The 18,568-nt window shown below is 63.3% G+C and overlaps 1 protein-coding gene across 1 annotated transcript in view; it reads right to left on the bottom strand.

Moving 5' to 3' along the window:
* Positions 1–13,594, bottom strand: part of FBRSL1 (fibrosin like 1) — a 95,894-nt gene extending 82,300 nt beyond the window's left edge. Inside the window, 1 exon segment of the mRNA XM_050747734.1 lies at positions 13,304–13,594. Coding sequence (XP_050603691.1) covers positions 13,304–13,594 — 291 coding nt within the window.
* Between the last annotated feature and the right edge of the window lie 4,974 nt (positions 13,595–18,568).

Below are 18,568 nucleotides of genomic sequence, written 5' to 3'. Positions count from 1 at the left end.
TCAAAAGCTGAACAGAAGCTGACACAGGAGACCCTACAGGGAGCCCCACTCACAGCCCCGTGTGGGGACTGGGTCTATCACCCCTCCAGCTGCAAAGGTGGGAATGGGACCCTTTCCCACCATGACCTCTCTCTCCCTTGGCTCACACCCACCCAGTGGGCGACAGCCCCCACGTCTCCCCCCTGCCCAGGGTGTCCCAATGTCACCTTGGCCGGTTTTTTCTCATGGGGACCCCACATCGAGCACCCACGGGGACTGCCCAGCAAGCCTCACTGACACCTCAGTTGTTCCAGAGGCCTCCAGGTTGTGCCCAGCTGCTCCCATGGCCTCCAGGATGTGGTCCTGCGGGCTTGCGGCTCTCGCCTAGCAAGGGACCAGCAGCTGGGAGCTGGGCTGCCCCTGCAGGACCGCCACAAGCATGGTGGCTGCTGCCTCTCAGGGACGGCTGAGATTCCCGAACACCCAGTGAGGGCACGTGGTTGCACTCTAGGGTCAGGGAGGCAGGGTCAGGGCTCCCGGGGGGGGGGGGGGGTGGAGGTGGGGAGCTGTGAGGCCCAGCTTGGCCGTTACTGCTGCACCCCACTCCTTGGGAGCTGTGGAGGCTGTGGCCTGGCCCTGTGTGGGCCGGGAAGAGCTACCTGGAGACAAGTCGGAGACCCAGGCCATTGGTGACGGTGCCAGGGAGAACAGCAGTGCTGCCTGAGATGGAGTGGTGCCAGGACAGGTGTGAATGCAGGGTGCATGGCAAGTAGACACGAGGGGGTGGGGACAGAAGTGGGAGAGGATAGGAGGGGTCCTCTGGTCCAGGGCCAGAAGCCTCAGAGACCAGTGTGGGCTGACAAAGCCCAGCCCCGGTTGTTGGTGCGCTAGGTGCCCTCGCTGCTGTTGTGAGTTCACAGGGCCAGAGTGGGCTACGGAAATGAAGCCTGAGCCTGCCTTCCGCTCCGGGCCCAGGGCTTTGGACAGGAGTAAGAAGGGCTGCCATGAGCAAATGCACAGCCCATTCCGTGCATGGGGATAGTGGACGTGAGGCCTGAAGCAGGGAAGTGGGGGATGGTGTGAGGGGCAGGCTGGTGTGGGGACCACAGTGGAGCCACTGTTTGGCCCTGGTTTTATCCCAGGGTTCCAGTCCAGCCACGCCTGGAGAACCGTCTGATAGGGGCTGAGCCTGGAGAGTGAACAAGGTTGCCCAGTTACCCTCTGACCAGCCCAACCAGCAGGCCACTGTCACGTGCCACGCCTGGAGGTCAGTCCCGCTGTGAACTCGGAGCCTCACTGATGCATTCCTCCCTCCAGCTCCAATTTACTGGAAGGCCACGGATCACACCTGGCTGTGGCCTGCAGCCTCGCCCTTCAAACCAAAGGCCTTCTGCAGGATTCCTCTGGGTGGCCATGAGGGCCAGGCATGGAGAGCCGGGTATGGAGGGCTGAGGCAGCACCAGGGAGATGGCCCAGGGTGGCAGTTTGCCAGGAGGGAGGTGACGAAGGGCTGGAGCCTGTCCCGGCCACCAGTGGGGTCTGCCAAGGATTCTAGAAAGGCCCCCTGGAGGGACAGCCCACACCAATGCTGGCAGCGGGGGAAAGCAGGCAGCTGACCCCTCTGTCCCTAAGAACCTGGGGGGCTGCCGCAGGTTGGGGCATGAGGACACATCAGGATGGTGGTCAACACACTGAGAGGGACGCGTCACTCAGACCTCGGAGGTCAACACTTCAAAACGAACATACATCCCGTCCGTGCACTCTCTGTACACACGGACTTCCTCACAACGAAAAGAATAAAAAGAAAGGGAGATCTTTTGGATTTAGATTTAGATGAAGAGAACAGAAAGGAGCCAGGAGATGGAGACACCGGGCAGGTGAGGCTGTCCCCAAAGAGGGGATGCAGGGCAGGACCCTGTGAGCTGACGTGTGGGCAGCCAGCCGAAGGAAGGGGAGGAGCCACCAGCTTGGGTGTCCTGCTCCAGGGCCGTCCTGCATGCTGGGCCCTGCTGTGTGGCCACCACTGCTGGGATGACGAGGAGTCCACTGCTGGGGCCCCAACCTCTCCAGAGACCCCTGTCCCGGCCCCTGCACAGGAATGGGCCGTGCATTTGCTCACAGCAGCCTCTCTCACTCCTGTCCAAGGCCTTGGCCCCGAGCAGAAGGCAGGCTCAGGCTTCATTTCTGTGGCTCACTCTGGCCCCTGTGAACTCACGACAGCAGCAAGGGCACCTAGTGCACCAACCACCGGGGCTGGGCTTTGTCAGCCCACACTGGTCTCTGAGGCTCCTGGCCCTGGGAGCCCCTCCCCCAGCCACTCACCCCTGCTGGCAGCTGCCACAGGCGATCCCACGCAGCAGCCTGGGACACACAGAGCCTCTTCCTCAGCCACGGGGGGGCGGCCCGGGCCCACGCCAGCCAGGTGTCGCTAAAGCCACAGGCCTGGGGTACGAGGACCACAGGGGCAGCCGCCGCTCGGCCCCACCTTTATCCCGGGATTCCAGTCCAGCTGCGCCCACAGAACTCACGACCCCCAGGGCTGGGGGCTGGTAGGGGCTGAGCCCCAAGAATGAACAGGACTGAGAGGCCAACCCACTTCTGACCTCAGGGTCTCGGGGAAGAGAGTCATAGGGGAACCAATGTAGCCCCCACTCAGTCCAGTCCACGTCGGGGGCCTGGTCCACATCACGGTCCCCCTCCCTGGGCAGTCGCTGCAGGCCCCTTGGGCTCTTTCCCCGACCGGCTCCCAGCCACACGGTCCCTGGGGAGAGGCACGCAGCCATGCCGGCCATAGGACAGGGTGTAGCAGGCAGGTAAGTGGGGCATGGGATTAGGGTCTGGCCAAGGACAGCCAGAGACCTGCTGTGGTACGAGCAGCAGCAACTGGGGCAGGCGCCAAGGGCTGTGGGGGATGCCACAGCAGGACAGGTTAGTGAGGGTGGGGTTGTGGCAGGGCCTGGGCTCCCTGTGAGGGCACAAACAGGCTCTTCCAGGCTGGACAGAGTCTGCAGGGCCTGGACTCCCTGTAAGAGTGTCAACAGGCTGTCCCGGGCTGGACGGAGTCTGCAGGGCTCTGGGCTCCCAGGCAGGGAAGCAGTTAGACGACGTCTGATTTAGAAAACTGTAGACTGTTGGCCGGGCGCGGTGGCTCAAGCCTGTAATCCCAGCACTTTGGGAGGCCGAGACGGGCGGATCACGAGGTCAGGAGATCGAGACCATCCTGGTTAACACGGTGAAACCCCGTCTCTACTAAAAAATACAAAAAACTAGCCGGCCGAGGTGGCGGACGCCTGTAGTCCCAGCTACTCGGGAGGTGGAGGCAGGAGAATGGCATGAACCCGGGAGGCGGAGCTTGCAGTGAGCTGAGATCCGGCCACTGCACTCCAGCCTGGGCGGCAGAGCGAGACTCCGTCTCAAAAAAAAAAAAAAAAAAAAAAAAAAAAAAAAGAAAACTGTAGACTGGGTGGGTGGAGGGACCAGGACAGGGGACAGCCACAGGGCCAGGACTCCCTGGAGGCCAGTCTGGACACACAGCAGGACCAGGGCCCTACGGGGGACAGAGGACAGGGAGCAGAGAGGCCAGCCCCATGGGCCCAGGCCAGAGAGGGGGAGCCCCAGCCTCCAGCCCATGCCTGAGTTCTGATCCTGCTCAGCCACTCGCCAGCAGTGTAGATGCAGGAAGTGACTGCATGGCTGTGCCTCAGGTTCCTCATCTGTAGCATGGGGACCGCACAGCACCCGCCATGGGGGCTGCCGAGGGGAGTGGGCGTGACGCACACGAAGTCCTGGAGCTGTGCCTGAGCCTGGAGCCGGGGCACTGCTGCCCTTTCCATCACTGTCACCACCGCTCAGTAGCAAGGCTTGGTGGTGGGGCCGCGCGTAAGCCTGGGACACACTCAGTTATTCTGCTATCTACAGCCGCCCAGCCAGGACCAAGTTCTCAACAGAGGGAAGGTGGTGGCCACAGACTGGGCAGGCACCCCTCTGGCCTCAGTGGGGCAGGGTCACAGCGTGCGGCTCCCAGCCCCAGACACTTGATGGCTCCTGCAGAGTCCAAAGGGCAGTGCCTGTGCCTCCTGAGCCAGACACCACGGATTCTGGCCAGAGGGTCCTGGGTGCACACACGGTACACACGTGGGCTGAGAAGACAGGCATGGAGACTTCAACGCCTGTCTGGGCTGCAGAGGGACCAGCAGCCCACCCAGCCTGCTCTCTGACGCCAGCACAGCTCTGGGGAACCCCATCCACCCCACAGGCCAGCTTTCTACACAAACCAGATCAGCACAGCTCTGGGGAACCCCATCCACCCCACAGGCTAGCTTTCTACACAAACCAGATCAGCACAGCTCTGCTGCGCCAAGAGAGTTGGGGCTCGGTGGCTGTTCTGTCCCTCACACTCCTCAGGGCGCCTGTCGTCCTCTACAGGTACGTGGAACCAAGTGCCCCATTTGCCCTGATCTCACGGAGTTTAGGTACTGCGCAGTGCCCCACCCCCAGCCCTGCAGTCCCCCAGCCACAGCCCCCAGCCGTCTCCAGACAGCCTGCCACAGGCACCCCAAACCAGTACCACCTGCCACCCGTGCCCTTCCTGACGGGATCTCAGGAACCGCCATGCCACAGTGCTGCCCCTCACACCTGCACTCCTCCCTCGGTGCTGCCCCTCACACCTGCACTCCTCCCTCGGTGCTGCCCCTCACACCTGCACTCCTCCCTCGGTGTTGCCCCTCACACCTGCACTCCTCCCTCGGTGCTGCCCCTCACACCTGCACTCCTCCCCAGAAGCCCTCACGGTCTCCTCTGTGACTCCAACGACAGCCTCTTTACTGCCATCCCAATACTCAGTGGCAACGGGGCCTGTGGGTGTATCCTGGGGGCTGGCCCAGGGCCTGGCACACAGCCAGGGCTCAATAAATGCTTGTAGAGTCCGTCAGGGAAAGCAAAACAGCTCAGAATTCTTCCCTGCTGGCCAGCAGCTCACCTGGCCTTTCCCAGAGGTCCAGCACCACTGCTGCCCAGCACCACTCTGCCGGGCTGGCCCTGGAGGCTCCACTGTGCAGCAGCAAGACCTGGGCAGAGGTCTGGAATGGGCGGGGCAGCTGCTGAGGCCGGATGAGGCCCACCAGTCCCAGGGACCAGTTTGGCCACCCAGGCTCCTGGAGGCCTTACAGAGCACTGTCCCGGGGGACAGCAGAGGTGGCAGGTACCCTTGGTCACATACACGGGCAGAAGGGGCCCAGCCTGCCGTGGTGAGGGTGGAGGAAGCCTGCTGAGCGGACGGGAGCATGAGCAGGTGGCCACAGGACCTGGCTGGGGTTGTCGGCCTCTCTGCCCAGCCCACAGTGGGCTGAGTACCATGGCCAAGCCTCAGTTTCCATCCATCACACAGGGTAGCCGCAGCTGCACCTCCAGATGTCCTGGCCCACAGGGACACCAACACCTGATGGTTCTTCAGCTTCCAGCCTCCCTCCCCCAGAACAGGTAGGTGTCCATCCAAGCACAGCCCCACCCAGCTCTGCAAGGCCCACCCAGGGAGGGGCACAGCCAAGTCCCACCCAGGGCCACCCTGCTGACCAGGATGGGGGGCCCTGTGCAGTAGCGCCTCGAGGAGCCCCGGCACCTCTCACAGCTCCCACGGGATCTGGACGTTCCAGGCTGTACAGCAGGAGACCCCAGACTTCCACAACCCACATCCCCACATGGGGTTGGTAGGGGCAGACCAGGACATGTGTGTGGGGATGGTCCATCCTCTTCATTTCCCTGGAGGGTCTGGAGAAGGACAAGAGTGGAGGGCTAGGGGCCGGGAGGGGTGGGCAGCCACAGATCCACTCTGCTGCAGTCCTGGACAGCCTGTAGCTCAGCCTCCAGCTGGGACCTCCAGAGATTGGCCAGAAGGTGTCTGACAGGCAGGTGGCCGCTGTGGAGCCTCTGCGAGGGTGGCTGGGGGCCTGTGGGTCCTGCAGGCCTCCCCACTGGAACACTCTGACTGCTGTCACATCCTGACACAGCCCCCGGCCCCGTGCCCCCCCGCACAGGCCTCACCGTGAGCGCGGGGCCCGGAGAGGGACCCACACCCATGGGGGCACGCAGCTGTGGGGCTTGACAGATCTGGATGGCCAGCTCTCCCCACCGGCCACCTCCCCAGGTTCCCAAAGAAACAGCAGGCACCCTCCCCAGAGGCCCTGTGGGCCAGCTCTCCCAGGGAGTGCAGGCCAGGCTCAGCGACGGGCCTCCCAGCTGCTTCCACACGACCACTCTAGATGCCACATGCTCCTGGGGTGGGGCCGGGGAGGACATCAGGCCCGAGGGGTTTCTCGGGGAGGCACATGCAGGGCACAAACACACACATCGCATGCCACAAGCCCTGGCCCTCCCTCAGAGACCTGGGGGCTGCTTACATGCTGACCCTTGTTTAGGGACAAATGGCTTTGTCATGGGCCACGTAGGGGCAGTCAGGGCCTGACCCTGGGCCACTGAGAAGGGTTAGATCCCCAGCCCGGGACTGCCTCAGCAGGGGTAAGGTGGTGCCCCAGGGGTCCCGAGGCCCAGAGCCTGGATTCTAGCCTGGGGCCACTCACTGAGCTCATCTTGACAGGGGCAGGAGGCTGGAGCACTGAAGGATGGTCACGCCTGTGGGCTCCTGAAATATGCAGGAGCTGAGGCCAGAGGGGGTCCTGGTGCCATCTGGGTAGGGGAGAATGGAGGGGGAGCCCGGAGGGAGAGGACAGCCTGGGACACAGGGGTCACTCAGACTCCTAGAGGCTCAGGTGGGCTGGGCTCCTCCTGCAGGACTCAGGGGGCTCCTGGGGACTCAGGTGGGCTGGGCTCCTCCTGTGGCTGCCTCTGACTCAGAGCAGCCAAGCTGGGTCCGCCCCGGGACCCTGGCCCAGCTCTGTGGTCCTCCTACTTAGAAGGCCCTCCTGACCTGGCCAGGGCACCCCGGGCTCCTCTCCCCCAGCCTCCACTTCTAATGAGGTGGTCCCGTGGCCCCTCCCTCGTTACCCATGTCCCCACCCCAAACCATGCTGACTTAGGGTCTCTAACTGGTCACCATTAAATGGGCTGGAGTACTGGGACCCAAATGTTCTGTCCAGGTGCTGAGAAAGCGGTTAATTCTTATGCCATTTTGTCGTTACAGAAAAAGATGAAAAGTTCCCAACCAAAATGCAGAACCAGCGGAAGTAACTCTACTAGAAACAGGGCGGCAAAACTCTGAACCATCGGCAAAGCAACCCAAAATGAGACTCCACCAACACAGGAGACACCAGGGCCACGTCCGGAGTTCAAGGGCAGACCGACAGCAGCAGCACGGGTGCCGTGGGGCCTGTGAAGAAAGCGCAGGGAGGCGGCATAAGCTGGGTGAGCAGGGCCACCCCTACCTGATGCTGGACCAGAGACGCATCCCGCAAAACACAGGGCGCCCATCAGAATGCCGGGAAACAGGGAAGGAGGGAGGGACACAGATACCCGCAAACAGCAACACCAATCCTCACGCTCCGGACACACAAACGCAGTAAGGTGCGAAGAGTCCCGCAACACAGATGCGGGGAAGCAGCAACGTCACAGCCATGTGCAGATGCCAGCAGGGCCTATGGGAACCCCCCAAGAGTCCCCTAGAAACTGTCTGTGCTGACGAGAGAATCCAACAAAGTGCCCAGGTAGAGATGCCAGGTGGGAAAAAGTTTTCTTAGACAAACAGCAACAACCAGCCAGAAAACACAGCGAAACGAGGCTTCCAGAGTGACAAAAACACAAGCCCGGGTAAATACCCAACACGGGCCCCTCGGCAGGGAACAGGCCCTCACGACCATCAGGAGCCTTAAAACTGCCACCCACAGACAGCAGGGCCAGTTCAGGGCACTTCTCTTTCTCTAGAGAAGCAATCCCACAAAGGCAGGAGATGGGGGACATCTGGGGACAGATCTCCCGTCAGGACAGCTGGGGCAGCTGGGGCAGCTGGGGCATGAGAGTCTAGTCCGGGAAAGAGGGGGTGGGGCCAGCCCGGGTCTGGTGTGGGTCTGGCTCCCTGCTGGAGGACTGTGCAGTGAGTCACAGGGACCCCTGGGAGACCCCGACCGCAAAGGTGCGCAGCACGTGCAGATGCACAGGCACGTGGCGTAGCCACAGCAAGGACGGGAAGGCCTTGGAAACCTGAGCCAAGAAGTGACAGGGCCAAGCAGCCAGGCGGGAGGGGATCCAGGCGGGAGGGGATGGGGAAGAGGGCCGGGGACCATCCTACTGTAACAGCCCCGACCCCGAGGCCAGCAAACCACCAGGCAGGGCCCGCGAGGGGCAGAGCCACAGGCAAAGGACGCAGAACCCTTCTCAGAGCCAAAGCGGCCAGGTGCAGGCCCCGCTACAGCCATGGCAGGGCCTGGGGAGCTGCTGGCCCCCAGACAGGGCCTGGACAGGTGGCGGGCACCCACGTGGACCGAGGGGCCAGTGACTGTTTTCATGGCCCCTGCGTCCACCTCCCCTGAGGGAGCAGCCCCTGCCCACGGCTGTGAGACTCTCTGGGAGGAACAGGAATCCACACAGCTTCCAGGCAGCCCCTCACTGTCACAGGGCGGGCCCTGGCTCAGCTCCGCACCCCTGCCCCATGGCTGTGGGTAAAGCACTTCCTCTCGCTGGGCCTCAGTTTCCCCACCTGGAGACCAGGAAGCAGCCACAAGGAGTTCCCTGGGCCGAAGCCTGCCCTCTCCCTGGCTCTCCTCACTGAGCCCAAATGTCTGCGGTCTCAGCCCCACCCCCATCTGTCTGAGAGTTGAGCCAGGTGTGGACTCACAGCGCCCCCGGCACAAACTCAGCCCCCACTGGCACCACCAACAGTGTGGTCTCAGCGGTGCCCGGAGGTCCAAGTGACACTGTCAGGCCCCACATGCAGTGCTCGGCGGGCCGGGCCCAGCCCCAACATGGCCAGGTCATACTTCCGGCCCCAAGCAGCCAAGAGCCAGCCCAGATTCTATGCCTGGGCCTTTGCTCCTGGAATCCTGGCCACTCTGTGAAGCCCACCAGGCCCACTAGGGATTCACAGACAGACCACCTGGCTCAGCCTCCAGGATGCAGGGCAGGGCAGGAAGGTGCCTGGGCCAGTCCCTCACACTCTCACATTCCCCACCACGGGCTGTGTCCAAAAAACTGTACCCTCCCCTTGGCCAAGGCCCACTGGCTCCAGGCTCACACCCTAAGCCCACCAGCGTTCTGGGCCATTTTCAGCAGGGGTCACAGCTAGCCCATGGACAGCCCTGGGAGGCCGGGGGCCGCACACAATCAGTAGCCTGGGGTTTCTCGAGCACAAGTTTCCCGCCTGTCTGTGCATGGTTCAGCAGCGGCAGGTTCAGCAGCGTTTTGGGTGATGTCCTGTGGTTTATACTGAGCAGAGAATGTGGAAGCACAGGCGTTAGAGGAGGCCGCTGGCCACCAAGCTGGGATGCTGGGTGCTTTCCTTCCGCCTTTATTCCCAGGACACACGTGGACCTTCTGAGTGGCTGTCTGCCAGTCAGGGAACAGCTCAAGCTTCAGCACACACCTTCTTACGGAGCTTGATGTGTGAACCAGGTGAAAGTCACCAGGTGAAAGTGATTTGTCGTTTGAAAAATACAAATCAACAAAAACTCACAGACACCAAACCAGAATGGTGGTGTCCGCCTGAAGCTGGTGGCCAATGTACTCCCGGGCACTCTGCCACCTCCCTGTGGCCCAGGCCCAGCCCAGAGCACCGTGGCCAGCGTCGCTGGGGTTGTGTGGCCAGCATGCGGGAATGGGCGGTGCAGCCCACTGGGCTAAGCGGGCCTGGCCTATCTCCCGGGAGATATAGGGACCAGCACAACCTGTTCTGTGGCCTGAGGCCAGATAAGGATGGCCTTTGCTATCTGGGAAGACGCGGTCTGACGCAGCCCTGGATACACCTCTCAGACCCCAGCCTTCTTGGAAGGACCCCAGGCAGAGAACAGCAGCACTGACCGGGCACGTACGGTCACAGCACTGCTTCAAGGGCAGGGGGCTTCCTGTGTCCTCTGGTCAGTACAACCAGGGGACAGAGCCGTCACAGGATACAAAAGGGACAGCAAGAGCCATATTCCCAAGCACCCAGAGTCCCCGGTCAGAGCAAGAGCAAGAGCAAGGGAGAGGCCAGCAGGGCTTCCTCAGGCCTCCTGTCCCCACAAACCACTGCCCCTGGTTTGAGAGTAGAAAATCAAGACGGCTGGCTCAGGTCAGCCATACCGCCCCACCCACCCCAGCACACCCAGTCCAGCACGCCCCTCTGCAGGTCCTCAGCCCTGCCACAGGGCTCCTGTCTCCATCCTCCGTTAATCATTAATGCTGTCTCCAGGGCTGCAAGCACACCCTGAGCCAGGCCAGACCCTGGCCCTCCTCAGCCCACAACCACCACCGCCAACATTTAGGGAGTGCCTGCTGTGTTCACAGCACATACAGACACAGGGACAGGACAAGGGGGGACTCCTCCTCCGCTACAGGAGCACATATAAATGTGCAGGTGGTGGGGGCCTGCCCCAGGCACAGAATGGCCTGTGTGTCCCACCCAGGGTACAGAAAGGGGGCAGGGGCTTGCCCAGGGCACAGAACGGGTGTGGGGGGCCTGCCTCGGGCACAGAATGGCCTGTGGGTCCCACCCAGGGTACAGAAAGGGGGCGGGGGCTTGCCCAGGGCACAGAACGGGTGTGGGGGCCTGCCTCGGGCACAGAACGACCTATGTGTCCCATCCAGGGCACAGAAAAGGGGCAGGGACCTGCATGGGGCACAAAAGAGGTACAGAGACCTGCCCCAGGCACAGGGCGAGGGGGCCCTGTTGAGACAGGCAGGGAGGGTGGTCTGCCTGGGGGAAGAAGGGGCTGTGAGTGGGGGGCCTGCCCCAGGGGCCGGGGCTGGGAGTTGGTCCCAGCACATGTGGGGTCTGGGAGGAGGTAACAGGACTCCCGCAGGCAGGCTACACCTCCCCGGCAAGTCTACACTTGTGTTTGGTTGTTTACATCACTGCAGTGTCCCGCGGGCACGAGCCAGCCTCTGGGGTTACAAGGGCTTCCTCCGACTCCTGAGTGTCCCATCCTCCAGCATCCCAGAGTAGGAAGATCCCCCAAGACGTGGGTGGGGACAGAGAGACTGTGAGAGAAGGAGGCAGAGCCGAGGGCAGGCTGCTCCTCCAGGAGTAAATGAGTTGATGCCAGGAGTAAAAGCTCAGGTGGAGAGAATACTTACTTAATCAGTCATTACTATTTACATGATTATGATTTATCTGAACTTTGGGGAAAAACCACTACACTTTGACAAAAAATGTGGTCAACCAAGAGACACGTGTGGGACGATCATGAGGTTATGACTTGTGCAGAAGCCCCGTACTTTCCCAGGCAGGCTCCGAAGGGCAGAGGAAGGGGCATGAAACCACCCCGGGGTGCCGTGGCTGTGTTAATGCCACGCAGAAACAGACTTGTCTCACTATGACCTGGGGGACCGCTGGTCTAAGTCGAAGTCACCAAAACCCACTGAACCCACTGCCTGCAGGCGGCGGCACGTGACCCTGCTGGAGCAGGTGGACAGCCAGTCAGAGCCACTGCGGGCAAAGCACATGGGCCTGGGATTGGCCCTGGGTCTCCCGGGCACTTTCTACACGCCGAGCTCTTCCCAGCACCAGACCCCATAGGAGACACAGAGGACAGTGTCTGCTCTCCTTCAGTTTACAAGTTCTTGCGGGAGACAAACATGGAGAGCAAAGACATCCTAAAACAGCTTCGCAGAGCGCGGATGACAGGAAGAAGGTGGGCAACATTGACGGGGGTGGGGGGCACCACTTCAGAGGAGTCCGAGGTGACATTTTTGCAGAGACACAAAGGCACCAAACATCAAGCAGGCAGAGAACAGCAGGGTACAAGGGCTGACCCGCTTGGAGCAGCAAGGAGGCCGCGGTTAGGGACCCAGGAGGTGCGGGCGGGCAGTGACGGCTCCGGAAGGTGGGCATCGTCGTGGTCTCAGCCGCAGTGCAGGAGCCGAGCGCAGGGCCTGGCTTGCATTACGTGCCCAGTACACATGCAGTCCATGTCATTATCACCACTGAGAGAGCAGAAGACAGCCCCAGGGCCACCCCGTCCCAGCACAGAGCATGGCGTGTGCCAGCCCTGGAGTCACCCAGTGTGCACGACAGAGGATGGCCAGGCTGTGTGATGGGCCTAGCACCACCCCTGCGTCCTGGGCCCACAGGAGCCCCAGCTCTGCCGTGCACTCGGGACACGAAGCCCCAGCTCTGCCGTGCACTCGGGACACGAAGCCCCAGCTCTGCCCATGCACTCGGGACACGAAGCCCCAGCTCTGCCCGTGCACTCGGGACATGAAGCGGCACCTGTTCTGGGGCCACTTCCCTGGACACCAGCCCTGACCCAAGGCTCTCTAGTTTGGAGAGTTTGGATGAGAACTTGAAGAGGACTTGCTGCCTCAAGGGCCTGCAGTAGCCATCTCCCCTTTTCCCAAAGCTCAGCTTCCGAGACAGGGGGATCTCAGGCCATGGGCTCCCAAGCCCCTGGAAAAGTGAGAGGGGTTGGAAATACGGTGATTCTGGGAATCAAAGTCCAGCAGATGAGGATCCCCCAAAGTAAGTGCCACACGAGACACACCTCGCTGAGGGGGTCTCTGCCCTGCTGGAGGGCACCTGGCTAGCATTCCTGCCCAGGCCAGTCCTGGGGAGACAGTGCCCGCCCCAACTCTGGGACAGCATTTAATTTCCTTCGCTGCTCAGCTGGGTTCACGCAAGAGGGGCAGTATTTGCTCAGCAAATATTGTCCATCAGCCAGACAAGCAGTATTTTTTGCCAACCTATTAACCATGCAGCAAGCAACAGTCACCAAGAGGGGTCTTGGGATTAACCCTCCTTCTCCTCTTCTCAGCAGAGCCCTCGAAGGGAGGGGGGAACGGGATGGCCCGCGGAGTATCCATTTTATCACCACCTCCCTAAGATCCAGCACTGCTCCCTAGCACGTCCTGAACCAAGCAGAGCGATACGCTGGCAACAGAAACACAACTGATAAAAGGCCGACGGTGCTGTCAGACAGCCCACGATTTCTAAGCGTGGATTTCTTTGCCTCTGAAATTCAAAACGTCCCTAAACCCACCCAACGCTGCTGTGTCTTCCAGATGCGACGGTCTGGGAGAGCGGTCAGCACCCAGGGTCCCTGGAACGGGGGCCGAGTGGCCGGGGCTTCCCTCAGGGGTGCCCACGGCGCGGGCGGTCACAAGTCCAGGGGTCCCGGGACCGCCCAACGCGTCAACTCCGGGCCCCGTTCTCGCCCCGACGCGGGCGAAGCTGTGCCCGTCCACCTACCTCTAGGGCCTCCAGGGTGCTGAAGCTGGCGATGGCGAAGCCGTCGATGACCTCCTCCTCCTGGGAGCTGGACTCGCGGCGGCGGCGGCGCGGGGGACGCGCTGCGCGGGGCGCGGGGGCGGCGCCTCGGGGGGGCGCGCCGCGGAGGCCCGCGTTCTCCTTGCCGGGACTGGACTCGGGCTCGTCGCCCGACGACGGGCTCTGGGCGCGGGCGTCGCGGGCGGCCTCCCGGCGCCGGCCACGGTCCCGCTGCGCGCGCGAGCGCCGGCTCGGGCGGACCTTGGCCTCCATGGCGGCGCGTGCGCCCCGTCGGGCCGGTGACCTTGACGCCTGGCGCCTGGCTCGCGGCAGGCGGGCTCCCTCGGCTACGCGGCGCCGCCGGACTGAGTGTGCGCCGCGCGGGCTCGGGGCCTGGGCGGCGGCGGGCGGCGGGCCGGGGGCCGGGCATGCCGGGCGCGGGGGGCGGCTCAGCCCCGGGCCCGGCGCGGCCTGGGACCCCCGGCGCGGGCGGTTGGGCGCATCGGCGGGGGCGGGCCCGGCGCTCAGCGGCCCTCGGCCGCCCCCCCGGGGGCGCGCCCCATGCGCGCGGCGCGGCTATCGAGCCGAGCGGGCGGGGCCGGGCGGGCGCGGCGGGCGGCAGGCGGGCAGGCGGCCGGGTTCCTGGGCACCGGGCTCGTGAGGCGGCGGCGGCGGCGCCCCGAACAGATAACAACTGACGCACTTCCGCCCGGCTGCGCTCGCCAGAGGAAGTGAGGGCCGCCGCGGGCCCCCGCGCGCCCCGCCCCGACCACGCCCCGACCACGCCCCGCTCACACAGGCTCCGCCCCCTTCACGTTCACGCGGCCTGCCCCGCTCACGAGGCTCCGCCACTTCCCGCCCCCTTCACACTGGCCCCGCCCCTACCCGCCCCGCAGGCTCCGCCCCCTCCTCGACCCGCTCACGCAGACCCCGGCCCCGCCCCGGCCGGCCGCGCTAGTTCATTCAGGCCCCGCCCCGCCTGCAGGTGCCCGCCCTTCGGCCTGGCCCCCTAGCCGCGCCCCGCCCCGGCGCCCCGACCTCTCCTGCAGCCCGCGGTGGTCGGCACAGCTCCTTCAGGGGAGGGCGCTGGGCGTCCACGGCCCCTCCAGCCCCTCCGCGGGCACCTGCGGGCGGTACTCTCCAAGCGGGAGGCGGGGGCAGCGCCAGCCTCCTCTGCGGGGCGGGGGTCCTCGGCCGCGGGCGGCTTCCGAGGAAGGCGAGGGGCCTCCGGTCCTGCGGAACCGAAGTCCTGCCCTCGGCTAGCGTGGAAGGGACGGGGAAAGGGCGAGGAGGACCGGGGGAGGGTCCTCGGCCAGGCAGTGCCCCCTCCCCGCGCCCCTGCGGACCCGCCCGGGCTTCCTAGGATGCGGGAGGGGTCTGCCCGCGTCCCCGCCCCGCGCCACGTGCCCCCAAGTCCCACAAGAAAGCAACTCCAGCCACCGAGACCCCCGGGAACGCGCCCAGCGGGGCGGGGGCTGCTGCCTGGCACGGAGCGCAGTGCGGAGGGCGGCGCGGGCAGGAAGCGCACGGGGGCGGCTGCGGTTGCGAGGCAGGCGCGGGGCGAACTTCCTCCTCCACCCCCAGGACAGGCCGAGCTCGGAGGGGCCTGCCCGGTGGGGTTTCCTGAGCCCCGGGGCCCCTTGCGCGTGGGCACTGGAGTCATTGATTCACGCAGCGCGTATTCGCCGGATGCCTCCTGTGTCCAGGCGCTGTTGGTGACCCCGCAGCGGCTGAGACAGATGACCCTCTTAGAAGTGGGAGAGAGACCCTGAACACAGGGCCAAGTAGAATATCAGCCAGGGATAATCTTAAGAAAATCGAACTGGGAGGTGTCACAGAGAGTGGGCATTGGTTGGTCCAGAGGGCCTCCCCGAGGAATGGCGACTTCGAGCCCTACGCAGTCATGGGGACTCTGCTTCAGTTCGGGGCCACAGCCCTGCACAGGCCCTCGGAGGAGAATGGTGGTTTGCTGGAGGGCGGAAGGGAGGGTGCCCTCGGTTGCCCTTAGTGGGAAGGGGTCCCTGCCCACTTTGCGGGGTCCACATTACCATGCCTCTGGGAGAGGCGACTGGCGGCCTTTTGTGCGGGGCAGGAAGGGTGTGGTCCGGGCATCACGGGCTGTTTGCTGGGCTGAGGCAGTCGGGAAAGTAGCTTACTGGTGTGGGGGGACTTCCTGTTCACCCAGCCTCCTCCTGTCCACCCAGGCCGCTCTCTGGTTCCCCGTCAAAGCCTCCCCAGGGTGGGGGCAGGGCCCGCCTCCCCCTCTTCCCATTCCGGGTTTTGTTAAACCGTAGTTTCACCCTCCAGCATCCTCCCTTTTGATTTTTAAAAGCCTCATTAGGAAGACAGAAGCGGACCGGGAGCAGTTTCTCCATGCACGCCTGCTCCCGAATTCCCCTCCCTGGACAGAAGGCCAGGAAATGTGGGCGAGGGTCACCCAGATGGCATTTCAGGCTCTTGTTTAGATACAGACCCCTTCCCGAGCAGCCTGGGAGTCCTCACCTGCTCCTGAGGCTCCCAGAGGCCACCCCACCCCAGGCTGGGCCCAGAGGTCAGTCAGACTGCAGGGGGCATCCTGTGGGCACCCCATTTCCCCAGAACAATTGCTTGGGAAGGTCTGAGGTTCTGGTTTTGAAGTTTCTTTTTTTTTTTTTTTTGAGACAGGTTCTCACTCTGTCACCCAGACTAGAGTGCAGTGGCGTGATCTCGGCTCACTGCAACCTCCACCTCCCGGGTTCAAGCCATTCTCATGTCTCAGCCTCCTGAGTGCCTGGGACTACAGGCCCGTGCCACCACGTCTAACTAATTTTTTTTGTATTTTTAGTAGAGACAGGGTTTCGCCATGTTGGCCAGGCTGGTCTCAAACTCCTGACCTCAGGTGATCTGCCCGCCTCAGCTTCCCAAAGTGCTGGGATTACAGGCATGAACCACCACGCCCAGCCGGAAGTTTCTGATTATAGAAATACGCTGTTTCTTTATCTGGTCTCTGAAGACGTTCAGATGCGTGACCCCAGTGAAGGGCAGGGGCTCTGTAGACCTCCTCAGGGGCTTCCTTTTTGGACTGTCCCTGGGTTTCCCTGGCTGTCCTGGGGGAGGCGTCCCCAGGTGCCTTCTCTCCTTTGATCCATTTCCAGGTGTTCAGATGGCCAACCAGGGACCAGCCGCCATCTCTGGAGTTCTGGGCTCAGGTGCTCCCCAGAGAGGGCTTGCTCTGGGAACCTTCTCTTCCAGGAGAAAGCAGCTGGGCTACGTGCTGGATGGGAAGCCCTTGGGAGGGAGGCCGGGCTGGGGGTGGTTTCTGACAGATGCGTATTTGCCTGCCTGTGGACCGGGCTGTGTGTCTCCAGGAGCACGCATCGCAGTGACCAGACATCCCACCCAGGACTCCGAACCTCCCCGGGGCTTGCCAGGGCCCTGGGCAGAGCTTGCACCACGAGCCCCCCCACCACTCCCACTGACTTCTTGGTGCGGTGCAGGGCGGACCTCCTGTGCTTGTTTGGTTTTCAGTTTGTGTGCTCACACATCTGCCCTCTCTTGCCCCAGGCAGGATGGGGTGCTTTGGAAGGTAGAAACTGCGGCGGTTAGGAGACCCCTAGACCAGCAGCCTGCAGAGCTCGGAAGTGGAGGGAAACGGCTGGGTTGTTCTGATGGTGGCCACCAGCCACAGGTGGCTCAAGCCTTTGTAACGTGGCAAGTGCAACTGAAGAAGTGGATTATAAATTTTATTTATAGACTTTAAAATATAATAGCCAGTGGGGCTGATGGCTACCACGCTGGACGGGAAGTTCTAGAGCCGGCTTGCCTCAGCCCCAGCCTCAGCTCTGCCACCCACTCAGAATACTTTGGGCAAATGATTTAACATCTCTGTGTTTCCGTTGTCCCATCTATAAAGTGGGGGTGGTGTGGTGACGAGGCATCCCGCTGTCGGGGGTCTGAAAGCCCCTGGGTGTGTGTGTGAATCCATGTGTGAGTCAATAGAGGCCTCAGATCCGTGACGGGAGGGAGGTGTGAGCACACATGTCTGAGCCCACCCCAGGATTCCCCACCCCTCACGTCTGAGGTTCTCTGGGGCTGCTGGTCTGGGACCACACTTTGGGAACTATGGGTTTAAATGCGCCACAGTCAGGGCCCTGGGCACAGTCAGGGCCATAGGTGAGTGCCTGGCATGTCCCTACCGCACCGTCGCCCATCAAGCCCTCGAGCCCCCTCCTCACTCTCTCTTCCCCAGCTCTTGCCAGTGAAGCCCCTTCTCTTTCCGCACTGCTGGAGGCCCACAGATCCTGCCCACAACTCCTTCCCGGCCCCTGGGGCTCAGCTCTCTGGCCCCACCACCAGCCCAGGTCCCTTTCCTGCTCACATCACACCCCTTAGCACTCATCCTTCCAGTCACCCAGGAAGGGGGTCCATCCTCCACGCACAGCGACTCGCAGGCAGGGGTTCTGCAAAGCGTAGCTGCGTCTCCCACCCCAGCCTGCCAGGAAGCACAGGCTCACTGGAGTACATCCTCCTGCAGCCCAGACCCTCACATGGCCACGGCCACTGCCCCCAGCCCAGTCCCTCACATGGCCACGGCCCCCAGCCCAGACCCTCACCCAGCCACAGCCCTGGCCCCCAACCCAGACCTTCACCCAGCCATGGCCTTGGCCCCCCAGCCCAGACCCTCACCCAGCCATAGCCCTGGCCCCCAACCCAGACCCTTACACGGCCACAGCTACAGCCCCCAGCCCAGACCCTCACACGGCCACAGCTACGGCCCCCAGCCCAGACCCTCACGTGGCCACAGCTACGGCCCCCAGCCCAGACCCTCACACAGCCATGGCCCTCCCAGCCCAGACCCTCACATGGCCACGGCCCCCAGCCCAGACCCTCACCCAGCCACAGCCCTGGCCCCCAACCCAGACCTTCACCCAGCCATGGCCTTGGCCCCCCAGCCCAGACCCTCACCCAGCCATAGCCCTGGCCCCCAACCCAGACCCTTACACGGCCACAGCTACAGCCCCCAGCCCAGACCCTCACACAGCCACGGCCCTCCCAGCCCAAACCCTCACATGGCCATGGCCCTCCCAGCCCAGACCCTCAGCCCCTGCCTTCACCCAGCCACAGCCCCCAGCCCAGACCCTCACCCATCCACGGCCCTTGCTCCCTGGCACAGCGTCCTCTGGCAGAGCCCTGAGTGGTGCTATGAGCGTCTGTGTCTCCGGCATGGCGCGTCAGCTCCTCCGTCTTAGCCACTGGCCTTTGCTTTGG

This window comes from Macaca thibetana, chromosome 11 (assembly GCF_024542745.1).
Source record: "Macaca thibetana thibetana isolate TM-01 chromosome 11, ASM2454274v1, whole genome shotgun sequence".
In the NCBI taxonomy this organism is placed as follows: domain Eukaryota; kingdom Metazoa; phylum Chordata; class Mammalia; order Primates; family Cercopithecidae; genus Macaca; species Macaca thibetana.
This window is presented reverse-complemented; position numbering and strand designations above follow the sequence as displayed.